Source organism: Atractosteus spatula, chromosome 8 (genome assembly GCF_055471065.1).
Source record: "Atractosteus spatula isolate fAtrSpa1 chromosome 8, fAtrSpa1.hap1, whole genome shotgun sequence".
NCBI classification, from domain to species: Eukaryota; Metazoa; Chordata; class Actinopteri; order Semionotiformes; family Lepisosteidae; genus Atractosteus; species Atractosteus spatula.
This window is the reverse complement of record NC_142713.1, coordinates 58,929,497-58,949,653: the sequence shown is the minus strand read 5'-3', so window position 1 is coordinate 58,949,653 and position 20,157 is coordinate 58,929,497. Positions and strand designations below refer to the sequence as shown.

The window sequence follows — 20,157 nt, the reverse complement described above, 5'->3', positions numbered from 1 at the left end:
TGCTAGGGTTAGGGTTAGATGCTACTTTGTAAGTGAAAACTGTTTTATGTTGGGAACCCTAGCATTTGTATTTGTGTAAATGTTAGTAATTAGCAATATTGACATTATTATCAAAAAGTAATTATGAATACCATGTATTATTAATAAGCAATACTGACAGGCAGGAGATAATATGGTTTCTCTCTGTAGTTGATTTCCAGGAGGAAGATATGGTAATAATCTCTGGTATCAACATAGAGGGGAAAGGCAAACACAAGACATTTTTTCCAGTTATAAATGATATCTACTTCATATTTAAAGCTTCTTAAAGTTGCTGCAGTTAACAGTGTTAGTACATTTACATACAGATTCACTGTAACTTTCACATAAAAACTGCTGCTCATGAATAAATGATTCTGCTCCTTGTTAGTGGAAGGAGGAGTGCTGTGAAATACTGGAGAGCTGACAGTGCCCCTAGGAGCCCCCCTGCTTTAGCACAGACAGTGGTCTGAAAGAAGCTCACAGGGGCTCACAGGCGACTGAAACTTTTCCTCCTCCTTTAAATCACTTTCCAGTTTGGCACTCTTTCTCTGCTGTCAGCCGCAGTTAGAGAAAGGGAGGCTCGGGAGTAGGTTGGTTATGGCCAGCAGCCATATCACCATGGAACTCACAACTGGCAGCCCACTGAAGCCCAGCAGGTGGGCACCTGGCCAGCACCTGGATGGGAGACTCCTGGGAAAGCTAAGGCTTCTGCTGGAAGAGGTGTTAGTGGGGCCAGCAGGGGGCGCTCACCCTGCGGTCTTTGTGGGTCCTAATGCCCCAGTATAGTGATGGGGACACTGTAAAAACGTGCCGTCCTTCGTACGAGATGTACAGTAAAACTGAGGTCCTGACTCTCTGTGGTCATTAAAAATTCCAGGGCGTTTCTCGAAAAGAGTAGGGGTGTTACCCCAGCATCCAGGCCAAATTTCCCATTGGCCTTTATCAGTCATGGCCCCCTAATAATCCCCGTCTCTGAACTGGCTTCATCACTCTGTTCTCTTCCCCGCTGAGAGCTGGTGTGTGGGGAGAGTACTGGTGCACTGCGGCTGCCGTCACATCATCCAGGTGGGGCTGCACACTGGTGGTGGTGGAGGGGATCCCCATTACTGTAAAGTGCTTTGAGTGGAGTGTTCAGAAAAGCACTGTGTAAGTGTAAGCAATTATTATTATTATACGGTTCTTTCCCAGCTAAACGCAAGGGGCAGGTGCAGCGTCGCCCTGCCTGGCCTCTGCTGTGTGGGAGGGGCAGGCTGGTGGATACCAGAGTCGCTCTGCGCAGACGTGAGGCCTCCTTCTGCTGCTGAGCTGTAGTGAAACTCTTCTTACTCAGCAATTGGGAATTCTGAGTAAATTCTCTTGGGTGACACACACACAGATGGGCAGACTGGTGTTCGTGGCCCATGGTCTCTCGCTTACTAGATTCAACATCTTCATTGTCTGAAGTCTGAGCCTTGTGTCTGCATTGTATAAAATCTCAAATAAAATCAATGAAGCAAGCACCTTTGTGAAACAATCTTAAGGATGAAATTCAGAGACTTTGTAAATAAGCTATTGCTCAAGTCAATTAAAACAATGAAAAACCATCTTCAACCCCAGCATGCAGTAAATAAAATAACTAAACAAAACTGCACTTCAGCATCTAGCAGCACGACTCCTGATTTTCCTACACACTGTCCACCACTAACAGCTGCCTTTCATTCACGTTTTGTAGGAAATCAATAAACATTATCGGGCATCTAGTTAAAAAATAACCTTTATTACAGGTACTGGACGAAAAAAAATGGCAACACCTGGGTCAATGAAGGACAGCAGATGTGTTGAAAACAAGGGCTTCCACACAGCTGTGGCTCAAGCATACTGTAGGGTAGGCACATGATATCCCAGCACGCTCAGGGTCATGGGCCTGGGGGCCTACAGATGTGGCCACCAGAGGAGACCACAGCGACCTTGCTGGGCGTCGAAGGTGACGTCCGCATGGAACTCCAAGGGAAGGAAAGACAGCAGCAGCAGAGAGTTACAGTGGGTGGAAGTGCCCACTCCAGGATCATGGTAGCCGTGCATTAACTCGGATAGCAAGGCCTAAAAAACGACCATCGCAGAGCGGTTGACTACCAGTTTCATCTGCGGTGTGAACAGCCATTTTAATCCAGAACAATCCTTGGAGAATCCGCAGAGCAGCAGTGTCCCAGTCGCTCATCACAGTGGTGCGGAGAGCACGGGCTGCGGAAAACGTGGGGAAAGTGTGATGTGGTCCGATGAATCATCCTTCAGCACGGAGTCGACCGACACACGAGTGCACATGTGGCAGCAACCTGCAGATCTGTCCAGCCCCGAGGGCTTGGCTCCTACAGCGGACGGTACTCTGGGCAATTTAGTTAATTACAGGTTTTCCAGGAAAACTGAAGAGTGGTTTTTAGGGCAGAGCAGCTCCCAGAAGAATGATGTTTACTGATAATAGGAAGAGGGGTACACTGCTGTGCGTAGACGAAATAAATAAAACATGGTGGCCGAGGAGCTTCTTCAGGTGGAGAGGGAGGGAGGAGGGGGCTGAGGATGTGAAGGACAGGAGAACAGAGGGCACAGCCGGTGGAGAGATTTGAGGGAGAAGCATGAGAATCTGAGGTCTGTGAAAGAACCGGGGGTCTCTTAAGAAGAAATGAGTTGATGATCGGGAGAAGGGGGAGGCTGTGATCCAGGTCTAAGGGTAGGAGTTGGGGTTCTGCAATCCCTGTAAAGGATCGTGGCCTGAAGAGGTGAACAGCACTGGGTGACTCCAACATGACGCTATTCACTGCCTAATGGGGTTGAGTCGCCCCATGTTGCAGGAGGGCGGGACTCCCAGTGGTTTGATGAGCATGGCGCTGGTGTTACCTATAAGTTCTGGCCTTCTCTGTCACCAGATCACCAGATCAGAGCCCATTCTATTCCGGAACAACACCCCAGATGGTGTTTCCCACCTCCATCAGCCCGGAGTGAGTTGATGGGACTTTCTTGCAGCAGAATGGTGCCTCTTATCTCCTGCAGAATCCCAGAGGGAGGTGGCCTCTGTGCCCCCAGTACATACGGAACGTACCGGCTGCACACGGTGACCTGGAGCCCTGTTTAGTAATGTTACATTGGCGTTTCCATCTTTTCCGCCCCACCTGTCCATAGTGCCCTGCTGCAGAGGCAGGTATCGGTGGTATTGTTTGATGCCGCTCTGCCGTCACGGTGACACACCAATGTTCGGTTTTAATAGTGCTGCAGCTGGTCTGCACGGTTACCGACTTTTCTGTTGTGCTTTGGCATGTGAAGTTTAAATGCAGTTTAAAAGCAGTTCGTGTAGTGTCCCCTGGGCTGGCAGAAGTGTGGAAGTCCGTCCTAGTGTGAGCTGAAAGGCAGCTCTGGCGCAGGACCCAGAAGGTGTGGTTGTTTGTTTCGATGAGTGTGTTTTTCCCCGTTCCAGAAACAGGTCATTTTAGCCTCTTTTTCCTCCCAGTGCTGACCTCATGGTTTGGAAGCAGCCTTGAAAATCACACTTGCGTCATGGGAGCGACTCCACCCAGCAAGACTGGTTCCTTGTGTTGTTCAATGTTTTTTCCCCACTTTTCTAGCTCGGGCTTCAGCTTTTTATGAAAGTGCGAGTCTCACCCCTGTGTGGCCCTTTTCATTAACTATCCACGCGCGGTGTGCGCCAGCAGCCGCGTTCGACCCCGAGCTGATGGGCAGGATCTGCGCGCGTCACAGCTGTCCTGGTGTAAAGAAGGAACACTGCCCTTTGATGTGTCTGTGCTGTTGAAAACAGTCATTGCGTTGTTGGATAAGACGGCTGATGAAGATTTACGTATATTAAACTGAACTGATTAGTCTGTCACTGACATGTTCTTCAAATGTGTTCATTTTTTCCAGTATCGGAGGGCTCATTCTCGACAAAACTGTGTCTGACCCTAACTTGGCCGGTATTGTTGTTTACACACCCGTCGTGAACGGTAAGAGCCCGATGCCCTCTGTGCCCTGTGTGGCCACGGTGCCAGCTGTGCCCCAGTGCCAGTCGTGGCCTCTGTGCCCACTCTGTTTTCTGTGCCAGCTGTGCCCCAGTGCCAGTCGTGGCCTCTGTGCCCACTCTGTTCTCTGTGCCAGCTGTGCCCCAGTGCCAGTCGTGGCCTCTGTGCCCACTCTGTTTTCTGTGCCAGCTGTGCCCCAGTGCCAGTCGTGGCCTCTGTGCCCACTCTGTTCTCTGTGCCAGCTGTGCCCCAGTGCCAGTCGTGGCCTCTGTGCCCACTCTGTTCTCTGTGCCAGCTGTGCCCCAGTGCCAGTCGTGGCCTCTGTGCCCACTCTGTTCTCTGTGCCAGCTGTGCCCCAGTGCCAGTCGTGGCCTCTGTGCCCTGTGTGGCCACGGTGCCAGCTGTGCCCCAGTGCCAGTCGTGGCCTCTGTGCCCACTTTGTTCTCTGTGCCAGCTGTGCCCCAGTGCCAGTCGTGGCCTCTGTGCCCACTCTGTTCTCTGTGCCAGCTGTGCCCCAGTGCCAGTCGTGGCCTCTGTGCCCTGTGTGGCCACGGTGCCAGCTGTGCCCCAGTGCCAGTCGTGGCCTCTGTGCCCACTCTGTTCTCTGTGCCAGCTGTGCCCCAGTGCCAGTCGTGGCCTCTGTGCCCTGTGTGGCCACGGTGCCAGCTGTGCCCCAGTGCCAGTCGTGGCCTCTGTGCCCTGTGTGGCCACTGTGCCAGCTGTGCCCCAGTGCCAGTCGTGGCCTCTGTGCCCACTCTGTTCTCTGTGCCAGCTGTGCCCCAGTGCCTGTTGTGGCCTCTGTGCCCACTCTGTGCCAGTTCTGCCCTATTGCAAGCTATTTCAGCTGTGCCCTCTGTGCCAGCAGTGCCCCACTGCCAGCTGTGCCAGCAGTGCCTCTGTGCCAGCTGGGGTGGGCAGTCCTGCTGCAGGACAGGCAGGCTACTGTATGCAGCAGCTGGAAATAAGAATGGAAAACAAAACAAAACTGGTATTTTCTGGGATGAAAAAAAAATGCCTTTAAGGACAAAGCAGCTCCAAACAGATTTCTGCTTAATGATAATAAGTAAAGTTCTTGACTGCTGGTTCATAAGATCTTTGTGTCTCTACTAAGACCTTCAAATGCATGCCCACCTGCACCTGCAGGGATGGGAGTTCACTGTTGCCACACGGCTGTAATCTGATATTGGGGAACCATCCCGGTACAAACAGGCAGGCAGCCCTCTTTCAGGTTCACCCCAAAGGTCTGCAAGGGGGATCAGTGCAAATTACGAATCAGAAGTGAGTGAACCTGACAAGGGGAGCCCTTTTACCCAGAGAGTAGTGGGTGTCTGGAACAAATTACCCAGCTGACTGTCTGGGTCCTTTCAAGACTCGGCTTAGATATTCTGGGGTTGATGATCTACGAAAAACCAGGTGGCCAAGTTAGGTAAAATCTCCTCTTCTCACCTGGAACCTTTGCTCTTGTGTTCTCACGTAGCTGTGCTCCCTGGGACATGCAGACATGTAGATATGTAGATAACGCACACAAACCGACGTCCTCAAAAGAAAAAAGAGAATTGGTGTGGAACAGCACACACACAAAAGTAACCTGAAGGAGATCACGGAGCTTCAGGAAATTACCTGGCCTGCACCTGCTCTGAAAACAAAACACAAGTACGGAATGATTGCTCTTAGACTCGGCTGTCTTGCCACCGCTGTGACCAGAGAGTGGATGTCCAATTGTGTGGATTCCAGTTGGATTTCAGGTCCTTGATATCTCAACTGTTGATCACTGAATTTTGAATTTTACATTTTAACATGTGAAGCACTTACTTAATACTTACATTTTTGTGCTCATTCCCAATTTTAACCTTTTTATGATTATTTTTCATGTGCATGTGTACCTTTGTGCTTTTTAAAAAAATGATCTGTCATCCTCTGTATTTGCAATGATCCTGACACTTTCCCGTCTTTGAAGCTGCTTTTCAGGAAGTCAGTATTGTGACTCATGGGGTCAGGGGTCAGGGGTCGGGGGTCGGGGTTCCCGTACGGAGTAGGAGCCACAGGCCTCAGGGGGCCAGGCAGGGTGTATTCCACGATCATGGCATTTGAGCCCCGTGTAGTTGGAGATAACAGCTCACTTGGGTGAATGGAGGATACATTTCTAGATTTGGGATCGGTCTTTTTTTTCCCTGGTGTGACGGAGAGGAGTATGAGGTGCACGGTGGAGTGTGGAGCCCACGGTTGTTGGTCCCCCTGATATGAGGATGATTGATGGATTCTCTGGCCAGTATTAGTGCACAGAGCATCAGCATTTCAAGACAGGGGCAGCACTGAGCGTCAGCGAAGTCTCTGTGTACTCTCTCAGAGTAAAAATCAATCCCCCAGCACGCGATTTCTTAAACCTCCAGCTGCCTCCATCTCAACATGCACATTTCTGTTCATGTCATGAACCCCAGATGAATCTGGGAAGTAATTCTAGTATTCCAGCTGGTTTAAGAACCACTTAGTTAAAAACTTTACTTCTGTCATAGATTTATAAAACCAGTTGTCCCTTAATCTGTGTTAGGTGATCTGTTTAGACACATGGTTGTTTGTTTTCATTAAGAAGTGGCAGAACCGTGGTGATACGCTGGGGTGAGGATGGTGTGGATTCAGTACAGATGGATAGCGCCTGTTTGAAGGGCTGGGAAGCAGCGCCCCAGATAGGTTAACAATTCCTTATGGAAAAATAGAAGAAGAAAGAAAGCACTCCATAAAATGAGTCAAAAAGTGTCCAGTTTGGGGAATAGGGCACGAGACATTTGAAGCAAAGAAAGGTAAAAGTATAATGGAGGCTCAAGTAAAATGGTTTTTCACTATTATAATATCAAGGGATAAAGTGTCTGAGATATGATAATCTTCAGACAATGTCTAATATGAACAGTTTTGGTTACCATGTTCCAAAAAAGATACAACCTCTTTGGAATTGTTTCAGATACATTCGGATCACACATGCATACGTTCCTGACCTCAAAGGAATTAAATCTGTCGGTCAGGTGTACAGAGAAGAGTATACAGGGGCTGGATTCAAGTACTCAATATCCTTGACAAAGTCAATCCAGCGGACTTCTTCAGGACCAACAGTGAAGCTCAAGCCCGAATTGTTCCTTAGATCAATTATAAAATTATAAAACTTAAGTAATTCTTTCAATACTAAAATGCAGGTACTGTAGGTCTTTTAAATACATTAATGGCGTTAGAATTAACAACTGTTAATCAGATATTCAGAATAGTTTAATATTAATAAATCAATATCTAATATTTGAGATCTTCTATTCCTCAAACCAAGTAACACTTTCCTGTAGAGCATTTTAAAGTAGCATAAATAATATTGTCTATACAAAGTCTGTTTTATACAAATACAAAGTCTACATCTTGGATTATGAACAAACATGAAAGACACTTTCAAAAGAAGGAAGAGTCATTAAGAATAATAAATGGGTGCATTACCCAGCTGTAGAGCTGGGGTGTGTTATTGGCTGCACATCTCACTGGTGTTCTTTGGATACTCTCTGAGTCCTTCCATCTCTTTCTCAGGTATTGGTGGGAATTTAGTCGCAATCCAGGCCAGCCGGATATCTACCTACCTGCATTTCCACAGCATCCCTGGGGAGGTGCCAGAGGAGGCCAAGGGATGCTACTGCCCCTGCAGGACGTTCTGTGGCTCAGGTACTTACCCGCTGGCTGACAGTCATCAGCCAAGTTCCTAATCCTCAGTCCCTGTTAAAATAAAAGTCATGAAACTCATTACTCGGCGGTTGCGTCTGTAACCGATAAGATGGCATTTGTGCTTTAATGACGGTCTTATCGGACTCTTCCACAGCTGCACATGAACAGATATCCTGGGCTTGTCAATGCAGGGAGTCTTGCTTATTCGAGCTCAGGTCCGTCTGAAAGACAGTGGGGCTGTGTCTGGCATAGGCAGAGGCAGAATGCCAAATAAGACAGGACAATTTCAGCGTTTATCAGCCTTCCATCAGTTAAAAAAAAACATTCAAGATCTCTACTTGAGTGTTGATTCAAGATTCACTTTTGCAGTTAAAGGCCAGGTTACCAGTGGCTATTTCCAGAAGCCACCAGGCAGAGCAGCCTGTCATCGCGGCAGGCCTGGGCGCGCGCCTGCAGTGACGCGGCTCAGCGCTGCAGGGCGCTGCCCGTGTGCGGGCCGAACCGGAGCGCAGGAGGACAGAGGGCAGCTCGGGCTGGCGTTAGCGGGCCTCCGGGTGCCCACTCGCCCAGGGTCACGGTGCTCCTTTGGAGCAAACGCTATTCCTTTGCGGCTTTTCCTTCCTCCGGACGTGAGTGTCTGCCGGTTTCCTGTGTGCTGTGTGGCGTCTTTCTTCTGGGCAGCTTTTCCCACGTGGTGTTCTCGCCCCAACAGGCGCCAACCACCGCTCCGCCCAGGTGCTGCTGCTGCTGGTCCTCCCCGGCCACCTGATCTTCCTGTACACCATCCACCTGATGAAGAGCGGCCACACCACCCTCACGCCCATCTTCATGACCGTCTACCTGGTGGCGGCGCTGCTGCAGGTAAGTCCTGTCCGTACAGCTTCATCCGTTAGGCCAGCTGTCGTCTGCAGCTTCTCTATTGGTTGTCCTCTGGCAGGGCATTCAGGTGGCTGGCAAGTCTTCAGCGGTCATGAGTTTACATTGATTTGTTGAACTCGTGGCCAGCCTCTCAAGGCTTCCTACTTCCCAGTGAAGGGCCGGCCTGTGAATTTCAGGGAGTATTGGGTTGGACAGTCAGTGTTTCCATTCTAACCCGGGACTGTCCAGTCTGTGTCCTGGAGGGCCGGTGGGTCCCCATGATTTCTTTCTAACTCCACTCTTTAATGAGCTGTATCAGCCAATCGCTGATGTACTGTAGTGGGAGCGATTTTCCTCAGCGTCTCTCAGCTCTTCAGGTGCTGCTGCTTTAATGAGACCTAGGGCCCCTGCAGCCCTAGCCTCACCCTTTCGTGTGCTGCGTGACTTTTAATACTGTTTGCAGCCATCTGGTGGCGCTGTCAAGCTGCCTAATAGCAGTATTAAGCAGTATTGGAGTCGCATCTAAAGATATCCCAGTGGGTGGCGAAAGGAAGTAAAGGTCAGTCAATGAGGGCTATAAAACAGAGTATCGTGCTGTTTCAAACCATAAATCATGAGTCTCTATTGTAAAATTAAAGAGAAGAAAGTAGACCAAGAACTGTGGTATCTTTCAAGTGTGTGCTCTGGTGCGGATGGGCTGAGGTGTCAGGAGTCCTCCAGGGAAGAGCGATTTGGTAAACACGGTGGAAAGACAAGCGTTCCCTTTTCACTGGAGTTCACACGGATCTTCGTGCTGCCCTATATGACTTTACTTTCGTTAAGCTTGCACAGCCTCGGTGACCTGGAAGTGAAAGAGTGAGCAAACCTCAGTGACCTGGAAGTGAAATAGTTGAGCTGCTTAGGGCTGGAAAACAAAAGAGAAGTTGTGGATTGAGTACTGAGTGTCGAATGTCCCACCCCCCCCTCTTTTAATATAAAATGGCACTGCATTGGACACAGTTCCCTTGCTAAGGTGCTGAAGTATTTCTATATACAGGCCTGTTTGTCTAGGTTTCAAGAAAGGCTCAAGTCAGACTCTCCAGCTCCTGCCTCCAAAGAAAACACACCCTGCACTTAAATACATTTTTTTATCCACTCTGCAGCTTAATCATAAATAGCAGCCTGAGACTACAGAGTTGCCTATTGAGGAGACCTGTGTATCTGAATAATGTATGCATGTTTTTTAGCGAAAATAAACAGGGGGTGTGTTTGTCAGCTAGGTGGAAAAGCTGGGGCTCAGTAAAGTCTTTCATGGCCCTGCTGTCTGTTTGCACCTTGTGGAAACTTACAGAGATACATTTCCTTAAACCCCAATTTACATGTTAATCCTGTTTTCCCTTCTTTATCAGAGTTTATGTACTGTGTAGCCTTCACAGCATTCTGCATTCACGACACAGCAGTGTGCCAGGTACACAGTATCTCATACACCTTGTTTAGAGACGCCTATCAGCCATAACAGCAGCTAAGCAGTTGTTTTGTTCGGAATGTGTGTTTTTTGGTCTTCAGCACCTTCACAGTATGTAGGATTTCTTCAGTCCCCTTCTATCATAAATAAAGGCACCTACTGTACATAAACGAAAGAGTGTTATTTTACCTTGGATAGTCGATGTTAATTTTCACAGTGTGTCTCTGAAGATTTGAAATGGATCCCTTAAGGTGAGAAATTTCTTTGATCGCCTAACCATGTAACGTCACAGATTGAATTGTATCGGGATGATTACCGAATGAGCAAGGCTCCTCTCTTCTGTACGCTACGTGGTTTTCGCCTGCAGATTCCTTGTGTTAGAACTGGGGAGGGCCTGGTGGAGTTTGTTCTTGATCTCTGGCAGCCTGCTGGTCGTGCTGTAGAAGCAGTGAATGCCGAGTCCTGTGGTTGCCACAGAGAAGGCTGTCTTGGTTTGAAGAGCGTGGCTCGGTACCCCAGGCGCACTCGCGGTGTCCTGCGCAGCTCAGCCCTTCTCTCTCGGCTCGGTCGGAGTCAGATGAAGCCACAGCAGTCACTGGAGCTGCAGCATCTCCGTGTGTCAATATGGCTGAGCCCTCTCTGAAGCAGGCAGTGCCCGCAGTGCGCTTTCCTTGGCTCCAGATTTTTGAAAGTCTTACCAGAGTTTTGGTTTGTACTTTTACATGTTTACTAATCCCTTTTTTTTTAAGTTGAACAAAAAAAAAATCACATTGACCTGCTACTGTGAAAATGTTACAGGGCTTTGTTTGCATGTAATGTGATTCTTTTTATAATGTTAGCGGGAACAGCAGTTTTGTAATGTCTTTGCGCAGCTGGAAAGATGTCCGTCTCGAACAGTCTCCCATTGTGAGAGTGAGAGTGGGAGTGGGATACAGTTAGTCTTTGCCAGTCTGCACAGCAGTCCAGTAGTACAGCTCCTTCTGTCACATGGCTCTTATTTCCTTCCTGACTCGGAGAACCTTATGAATCGACACGTATATTACCAGCATGGAGTCAAAGAAACCTAATAGAGCAAACACCCTGTGTCTTTTATAGCTCCTGTGTTGCTGTGGCCTTCATGGAGTCGTGTATCATTACATCTGAATGGTGCTTCAGCCAGTAGCAGCTCCTGAGCCAGAGCTCCTGGCCTCCTTCGGTCCTGTAGTTCTACTGGGGCTGCTTCCTCACTGTCGTGCAGGCTCTGGTTCATGTGCTCAGCAGCGGAAATGTCCATTCGCCTGCTCAACTCTGGAGCTGAAAACCGGTCTAGAAGCATGCGGGTTTGGCCTTGTGTGTGCCTTTCTCCCATCCTTCAAAGCTTTAAATCAGTTCAGACGTTGGATTGCTTGACCTAGTGCTGAGCAGTCTTCTAACAATTTCTCTCGGCTGGCGAATGGCTCAATATTTCCTCGTAGGAGGTCTGTTCTTGTGGAGCCCTGCGAGTGTTTGAAATGTCACAGCTCGTTTCCAAGATTCGTCACTGGAAATATGTGGGCACCTGCACTTTCTCAACCATGGAAACAGCCTTATCAGGAAAACTACACCAGGAATCCTTTGACGGTGGTTTGGATGTCAAAAGTACAGTATGTGTGTTACTGTAGATGTTAAAGCTAAAGAGCTTTTCTTGGGGGGGGGGTTCTGCAGCAGGCTTCTGAACCAAACTGAACAGAGTCACATGAAAGTAGCTGCCTTGGCTGAGAGACCTAGAGAAACCAGAGCTCCGCACAAGGTCTCCTCAGCAGCAGGAGAAGCCTTGTGATGTTCTTCCCAGTTGTGGTTTCGCCTGGTCAACAAAATAATACAGTCGGACTTTTGTCGAAATTGGGGAATATTTAGCACAGCAGCTACAAAACATAGGCCAGCAGCCATATTAGACGCACCCGACCCTGAACTAAACGGACCGCTCCTGTCCCGCTCCTGTCCCGCTCCTGTCCCGCTCCTGTCCAGCTCCTGTCCCGCTCCTGTCCCGCCCAGCGGACAAGGCTCGAATGAAGCTACCCCTCTCCCTACGGGACTCTTAAAAATTCACATCCGGACTGCCCTGGCCGGGTGTGGGAAGTTTTGTATTCTACCTCTCGAGAATTAAGTTATTATTCCAAATACGATTAATGACGTTTAATCCAAGAAGGTTCTAGAATAATCACTTGTCTGTTGAGCGTATGAGTAATGAGGTAATTATATGAGAGGGAATTAAATTAAGAGGTTGGCTACAGTAGAGTGTTACACTCATTGTACTTGAACCCTGTTATGATTAATATCTCTTGTAATCCTTGTAAGCAATCAACCATTCGTGTCACAACAGCTCATTCGCATATTGCACTTTTGTGTTGAAATATTTTGCTCATTTCATTTTTGTACCGTGTTCTTGGACTCCATATGTATATACTGTATTTTGCCATTGTTGGTACTGATTGATTCCTACTAGCCATAACAGTACTTCCAGAGTTTACTGTCCCAATTTCTAATTATTTCAGCATAATTCAGACCATCGAAACATTACAGAAGCATTACATTTAGTTGTGTTTTCGTCTACTGTTACATTATAATCCTTGTTAATAATACCCCCAGTACAACTGTCGCCCTTAATTTTTGCATTTTTAATTGGACGTTTTTGTGCAGGCTGTAAGCTTTATTGGTGACTGTGTCCATGTGCACACAGATGTCCTGTGGGTGTGCAGAGGATCAGAGAACCATCCCTCTGCTGAGGGATCTCAGTTAGGACTGCAGACCTGCTGTATTTAACCTCGCCCATTCATTTAACAAGCAGTCACAATATCCTTCAGTTAACATGGGCTTCTTCATGTCCTGTGGCAGCGAGCATGACAGATTGTTCTGTTAGTCTTTAAAGGGAAACATTAATGGGAATCTGATCATACTGTAGATGTCTTATAAAAATCGTTTGGATATCCCACCCATTATAATCTTAATGATGGTAAATAGAGTGCAAGTATTTTTAGATATGTATCTGCTGTCTAACTTAACCTTTCTTTCTTAAACTGATCTTCTTACCGATTTATCCCTCTTTTAACAGCTGACCGTGTTCTGCTTTTGTGAGGTTTTAGGGAATTGGGCACTATATGTTCGTACAAAAAATCATAGCAGAAGGACCAAGGTCTTACAAATTATTACAGATTGCTCAGGGATATGGAAAAAAACCTGCATGTTTCTCCACCTTTTCATTTCCTGAATCACAGATGACTTGTATTCAGCTGAAGAATAGTCTACATTTTGTTCTTGTTGGCATGAGATTATTCCATGTTCACTGAAATAGTCTGAGAGGTGTCTAGTTAAGAGTGGCATCCAAACATTTTGTCAGGTTTTTAAAGACTCCAGCTCCAGTCCTGTGTCCCTCTGGCCCTGGTCTAGCCCCGGTCCTGCTTCCCTCCGGCCCCAGTCCGGCCCCCAGTCCGGCCCCAGTCCGGCCCCAGTCCGGCCCCAGTCCGGCCCCAGTGTAACCCTGCAGGTGTTGTATCAGTGCTAACGGGCGGCTGTGTGCTCTGCTGCAGGTTTTCACCCTGCTGTGCTTCGCAGACTGGATGGTCCACTGCATGTGGAGGAACGGGAAGGACCCCGACAGCTTCTCCATCCCCTACCTCACCGCCCTGGGGGACCTGCTGGGCACGGCCCTGCTCGCGCTCAGCTTCCACTTCCTCTGGCTGATCGGCGATCAGGACAGCGACGTGGGCGACTGAGCCGCGGGCTGGGCCCCGGGACGCCAGAGGAGACGCTGCCTCCGACAGCAAGCGGGACAACACCTGCACTCCAGCGTCAAGTAACGCGAGGTCCACAGGCGAAGGAGCATGTTCTCTCCCAAACTACAGCCCTGTTCAAACGAGAGAGCCTTGCAGCGAACTACTGAGCGTGTCTCGGAATTGGGTCCGTTCTGCCTTGGAGCTCTGTGCTGCGGACCGAGTGTCCGACACTGAAAGAGCGTCTCCATTCGCAAGCAACTACAAGCCTTTCAAATGTGGAACAGTCTTGTCCAAAGAGTCACAGGTTCCATTTCCCAGTCTTCTCCTCTCCGTGTCTTGCATTCAAATCTTCGGTGAGGGCCGGACAGTCTGATCTCTTCATCTACAGGCCCTCTGGCTGAGCATACGACAGGGCTTACAGGCTTCGGAGTCTCTGAACATTTAAAGCTACTAATGTACAAGGTGTTGGGTGTGGACCAGGAGTGTTTTTCTCCCTGGAGTTTTTGTCACGCATTGGAAACAGATGGAACTGGTCTTGCACCAGAGGAAAGAAAGAACTGTAAAAGTTGCCAAATGATTTTGGATGGCAGTAATGAATTTATGCAAACTCTCATTTCCTATCATGGCCTTTTTTGTGCTGTGGGAAAAAAAATCCCACAGAAAGCGAGTTCGGCTGGAGCTCTGCCAGCAGTCCAGTGCCAACAGGGGGCAGTAATGGGTCCGGGCCGCAGGGGGTTGGGACTTGCTTAGCGCAGGAGTGCAGCAGGACTCCCGGGCATGTGGCAATGGCACGGCCAGAAAGAGAAGGGCCTGCTGCACAGCTAGCTCCTCGTGGGTCCTATCGGTCATGTCTTCAGCAGGGATGCGATGTGACCCCATGATTTTTTGTGCTGGTAAGAGCTTCGGTCTTAATCCGGAGTCTGCCAGGCTCATTGATGGGAGATGCCTGCTGTCTGTGGCCCAGTCCGTGCCTCCTGTCCAGCCCACAGAGCTGCAAGTTAGTGACCTCGTCCCACTGGTGGGCATCCTCTCCTGTGTCTCCCTTCCCCGCTCACAGCCCTGAGCACTGAGGACACCCACCAGGCCCTGCGGCCACAACTGGTCGCTGGTGCTGCCCTGGAGTCCGGCCCATCCCTCTCAGTACCACTGGAAGAGGGTTCAGAACCGTCTCAGTGGGTTTTTCTGCTGTCATGGTGCGATGTCGCCTGAGGTCCAGAGGAGCAGAACTTACTGCACACTGTAGGTCTCTCCTTCCTCAGCTATGTGTTCCTTAAGTATGTAAAAGCTGGTGGTGAGTGTTTCATTGTTACTAGTTGGCTTCCTGTGCTCTCTCGCTCTAAAATGGTGGGTTTTCATTTTCTTAAGTGAAGTGTTTGTACCCAGTCCAAACTGAAGCAGCACCTTGAACTGTTTTCTTGGTATTTTCCAAGAGCCCTGATCAGGTCCTGTTAGCGGTATTAAAATGTCTCATGAGAATTCTGGCTTCTTGATTCTGTCCTGCAGTAGCTTGTATGAGCTGCTCGTAATTGGAAACAGCTGTGTGCAGGTTCTGATGAAGTAACTGACACCTTTTCACCCTTGAAATACTGCTTGCTCTTGACTAGGACCCTTGCCAGCATTCCAGCAGAAGAAAAGCCCTGTAAGAGGTGTCTCTCCAGAATTGTACAGCGTGGGTCCTGGAGCAACTCAGACCTTCCCTCTGCACTGTTGCTAGCGGACACCGTTTCATATCAAAACCATAAAAAAGCACCATCTCTGTGCAGATGTTCAGTGGTTCTCTGAATGCGGCAAAGAATTTGGCTGTGAGTCTTGTCCAATGACCCACACTCCCAGTATGATGGCTCCTCTGATGCCAGCTCTGAGTCATGGTCTCAGTGAAGCTGTAGAGTGTCCTGAGAGTGAGGTGCCACGATCAGGGATTCCTCCCTGCAGTGATAGTACTGGCTCAGCATTTCTTAGGATCACCATTCCAGTGGCATGGTTAATTTATTTTTATTTCCAAAATCGAAATCTAGAAATGAACTCCATCCATTTTCAAACCAGTTTACCCAGTTCGGGGTGGCCAGGATGCTGGAGCCTAACCTGGCAAGCAGTGGGTGCAAGTGAGACAAAGTCCCGCAATGTAATTCTTCCCCAGGCTCACAAACCTGTCATTTTCAGTTCCACTTGGGCCCCTTCTGATTTGTCTAAAGAGAGTGACGTAGTCAAGGAGTTACAGCATGTAGCGGTCAGTAAATTACCAATTGTCTCCACTTATTCAGCCCACAAAACCATCTGGTTTCACTGACATGAAGAAAGTGTCTGTGCATTGCAGCCAGATGGTGACTAGCTGACCAGCATTCGGAGTGGGTTTATTTAGTGTGGGCTCTGCTCTTGATTCCTCATTGAGAGCTAACCAACAGGTCTGATGCGAAACCCATGTGGACGCAAGAAATAAGGTATTAATTCACTAAGAATTAAACATTACGAATACCCTGTTCACAGTCTCCAAAATGTGTTCCTGCAGTTCTGTCCCTTGAAAGAAAGCATAAGGCAGTGTTCTCTCCAGCCCTGTGTGTTTTAATCAAAGCTTTAATAACAACAAGATGATGAATAACAGGCCTCACAGTTCATATCTGATGCCGGTATGCTTCATTTATTTTGTCTGGTATTCTAATACAGTTACCTGCAGACTCAGCTTTTTACTGCCTGATCAAGCAGATCTCATTTGTAAGGACTGACTCTCCAGATATTTAAGGGCCCTGTATATCTGGCACTCGGCCAGTATACCTTTGCTTGTGTTGTTAGTGTTACAGCCGAGTGCAATTTGAAGAATAGATCATCTGGAGTCTTTCTCGCATTTGCATGGAAAATTAGCTTCTGAGGGTATTCAATTGACATTTCGTTCTCCTGTTAGAATTTGTATCCCCTGTTTGAACTCCTAGTCTGAAAGTCAGTCTGGGCTTCAAAGCTTTCAGAGAGCGTTTTTTCTTCATCTTTATCTTTTGACATTTGAAAGATGTCTGTATCGCCTGCTGGGCTGCGTCCCTCTGGGATGAGAGCTGGGAAGTATGGATTCTGGCTGTAAAGGGTGTTTAATCCTGGTGATCCTTGGAAGTTTTCAAGAACAGCGTTGAGCTTCTCATCCAGGCAGAGGTCTTGATACACAGTTGTGCTTCCTTTTGTTTAATCAGATTACTCTCTCCTGTCTGTTTGTACTGGAATGGTCAGTGCGGCAAGTGGCATACTAACTGAATATCAAGCACAGCACATAAGCAGGGAAGTACAGACAAGTTATATAAAGGAAGCCATGTTGTATAAAAGGAAACTGCTGTGTAAAATGTTTTATCAGTACTTACTCTGTAATTATATGTGTGTTAATGAATACACATCGATCTAACACATTGTCGAACCTTTTGCAGCCAAGTTTACTTTGAATGTTTCAAGATGTGGTATCCTACAGTAATATCATTTTTTTGCAGATGGGTTCTGTCGCTCGTTATCAAACCTGGCCCTTCCAGAACGAAACGCGTATAGCAGCACAGTGCCACATGGTTTTGTAAGAGTGCTTTATTCACTCTAGAGTTAGACACTGCTGTGTGTAAATGAAGATGTTGAAAATGTTACCTCTCACTTTGCAGTAAATATAAAAAAAAATATTCGTAATGACAAAAAATATGTAATTAATGGGATGTTAATTAAGGGATGTTTTTGCTTCTTTTCAGTAATGAATGTCAGACAGAGGAGAGATGGCTCTCTGAGCCACTCAGTATGTTTTACTTTATCTTCAGAATTGGTAGTTTAATTTTCTTTTGATTAAGACCTTTGACTTTTTCAAAGCACTTTTTTGAGATTAAAGTATTTAAGGATGTAATAACTGAATGCCGTGTCACTTTTCCTGCAGTGTCTCCAGCTCTTGTGCACGTCTCTCAGAAGGCTCTGATTGATTTTATGAGCGATACGAGATCAGTCTGTCCTGCTTCCAACAGCAAACTGTTAAGCAGCTGAACCAAAGAAAACATTTTTGCTCGCCAATGTAGCTATTCAGTTGGGCTCTTTCCTAATAAAATACCTTAATCCAATCAGAAATAACTGAGACATTTCCTCAGATTAGTTGTACACAGTAAAGTTATTTTATATTTGAAAAATGTTTTAAACATTATATGTTCATGTGGCAACAACAGCAACTATTGAACTAGTGTTGTTGAATAATCAGTGTTCACTTTTGATTCACTGTCGCTTTTTAGTTCTACAGCTCTGGAAGCATGTCCATCCTATGGATGAGATGTCAAGCGCTCAGTTGAACTATTTGGCTGTTAAGGATCTCATGGCCCTTTTTCCCAGAGTTGGGATGTTAATCCTGGTGTCCTGGAACAATGTCCACTCTGGCTTTTTACATTTTGGCCTTAAATTCCCCCTTGCCTGTGGCAAGGAGGTGTGGTAAAACACTGCATTGCCTCATTCTCCCCCGTGTGCAGACACAGGGTTCGGGGCATAAAGACATGATCCAACACATAAAAAACTCACAGTGGACCATTCCAAGACTGGGCTGGTGTAACAACAAAGTTTTGGCCATTGTTTAAAAAAACAAGACCTCAGCTCATTGTTCATGACATTAGGACTGTGCCCATGGAATTCTGTCTGAACTACACTCTGGTCTCACTAAAATTCCTCTATAATTCACACAGTGTGGCAGTTTTTCTCTTTTCCCACAATCTGTATGCAAAATGGCTGCTATGTGTCTCCCAGGTGGGGCTGCTGGTGCAGAGTGGCCCCTGTGAGTCCCCTCCTACACTGCCTTGCAGAAGTATTCAGACCCTTGCACAGTTTTCACATTGCATACGTAAATTTAGGTGCGCAAAAATACCTCACAAGCCACACAATTGGATGGCATTAGTCTGTGACATGGCACAGATTGTGAAGTACTGACAGATGTTAGAGGAAAACCTTCAGATCTGGGGCAACAATTCACCTTTCAGCAGGACAACGACCCAGAACTCGTGGACAGATCTGCGCTGGAGCGGATTCAAAATGAGAGAATGTCTTTGAGTGTAGAAAGACTTGAAGACCCGCCATCCATGAGCGATCCCCAAGCAGCTGGAGAGAACCTGGGCAACTCTACCAAGAACAAAGGTTGCACCTAATGCGCCTGCAGAGCTGGTAGAGATGCAAAAAGACGTGTGGCTGCAATCTTCTGCCAAAGGTTTCGCCAGCCTACTGTAGGTGCGCAGTCAGAATGCTTGCACCATCAACAGGTCAGATTCTCTCTTTAGTTTCTGCTGACATTAACTGTAGCTTTTCTTACCCTTAGAAGGCTACGATTGGAGCATTCAGGCTTTGAATAAAATATTAAGTTTGGGAAAAAATATTTTAATTGTGCCCCATTTTATGAAATTTTAATAATCTTGTAATTTCACACAATGGGACACCTTAGGAAAGGTCTGAACACTTTTGTGCACTGTGTTTGAGAAGTGCTTTGGGATTTTTAAGGAGTAAAATGCTATTTTCAGGCTAGGTTATTATTATAAACTTTCACTTGACATCTTAAGGCACAGATACTGTACATAACTATCCATCGTCTTAACGGCTAGTAACCCGGATAGTGACCCAGGTCCAGATTTGAAACCAGGGCTGCACACTAAACCATCTGAAATATTTCATGAAGTTCAAGTAAGGAGCTGTGTCAGCATGTGCAGGCTGCAAAGGAGCAGGTAAAGCTTTATTCCCTGCTGAAAAAAAGAAGAAAAGAAACACATTTTGGCTTCAACAATGTTAGGATATCAAGTTAAAAGCACAGAATTGAGATCGAGGGATGTTGTGTCGATTGTAAAAAGCACCAGCTAGGCGTCATTTAGAATAGTGTGTCTGTCTCAGGGCCTCTCTAATTCATTCACAGTCTCCTGGGCTCAGATCATGGTAGAAGCCAACTTCAACCAGTCCACAACCAAAAAGGATACTTAAAAAGGGTCCTTATTTGTTTACAAGACAGCAGGCAAGGGATGGCACAGTTGGAGCAAGCAATAACTTTCCCCCCAAAATATTGAACAGCAGTCGGCACACCTTCCTCCTCGAGTCCTACAGACACCCTCCCTCAGCAGAGCTCGGCCTCCGGCTCCACCCCTGCAACCTCCCACTACTGCCCTAAAGGCACCCCTGCTCTTTACAGACATTTTACACCATACGTCACATTATTCACACGCAACAATGAAGTGTTTCCACTTCCAAAACCCTCCAGGCCACAAGAGGGCGCTGTGCAAACAGGCCAGCGGCCATCCAGTGATTTCCTAGAAACCGTTCTGCCCTGATTCTGGGTGTGGTTCTGATACTTATACCAGGTGAGGGAGACAAAGGAGTAGCTACAGTTAATAAACATTAACACATATTTACACCGCACTATTTACAAATTCTGCTTTCTTTGTCTTCTTCCATTCTGTTTTTTTTCTGGCCTGCG

General features: G+C 47.3%; 1 protein-coding gene across 3 annotated transcripts in view; it reads left to right on the top strand.

Moving 5' to 3' along the window:
- The window catches only part of slc41a2b (solute carrier family 41 member 2b), a 34,022-nt gene extending 16,438 nt beyond the window's left edge, over positions 1–17,584 (top strand). For 2 of the 3 annotated variants that reach the window (XM_088924105.1, XM_088924106.1), the window contains exons 9-11: positions 7,563–7,694; positions 8,407–8,555; positions 13,542–17,584. In XM_088924105.1, the coding sequence (XP_088780231.1) occupies positions 7,563–7,694; positions 8,407–8,555; positions 13,542–13,894 (634 nt within the window). In that variant the 3' untranslated portion in view covers positions 13,895–17,584. Of the gene's footprint in view, positions 1–3,909; positions 3,990–7,562; positions 7,695–8,406; positions 8,556–13,541 lie in introns of all 3 variants that reach the window. The other variant, XM_088924107.1, reaches the window with a different exon arrangement.
- Positions 17,585–20,157: the final 2,573 nt, after the last annotated feature.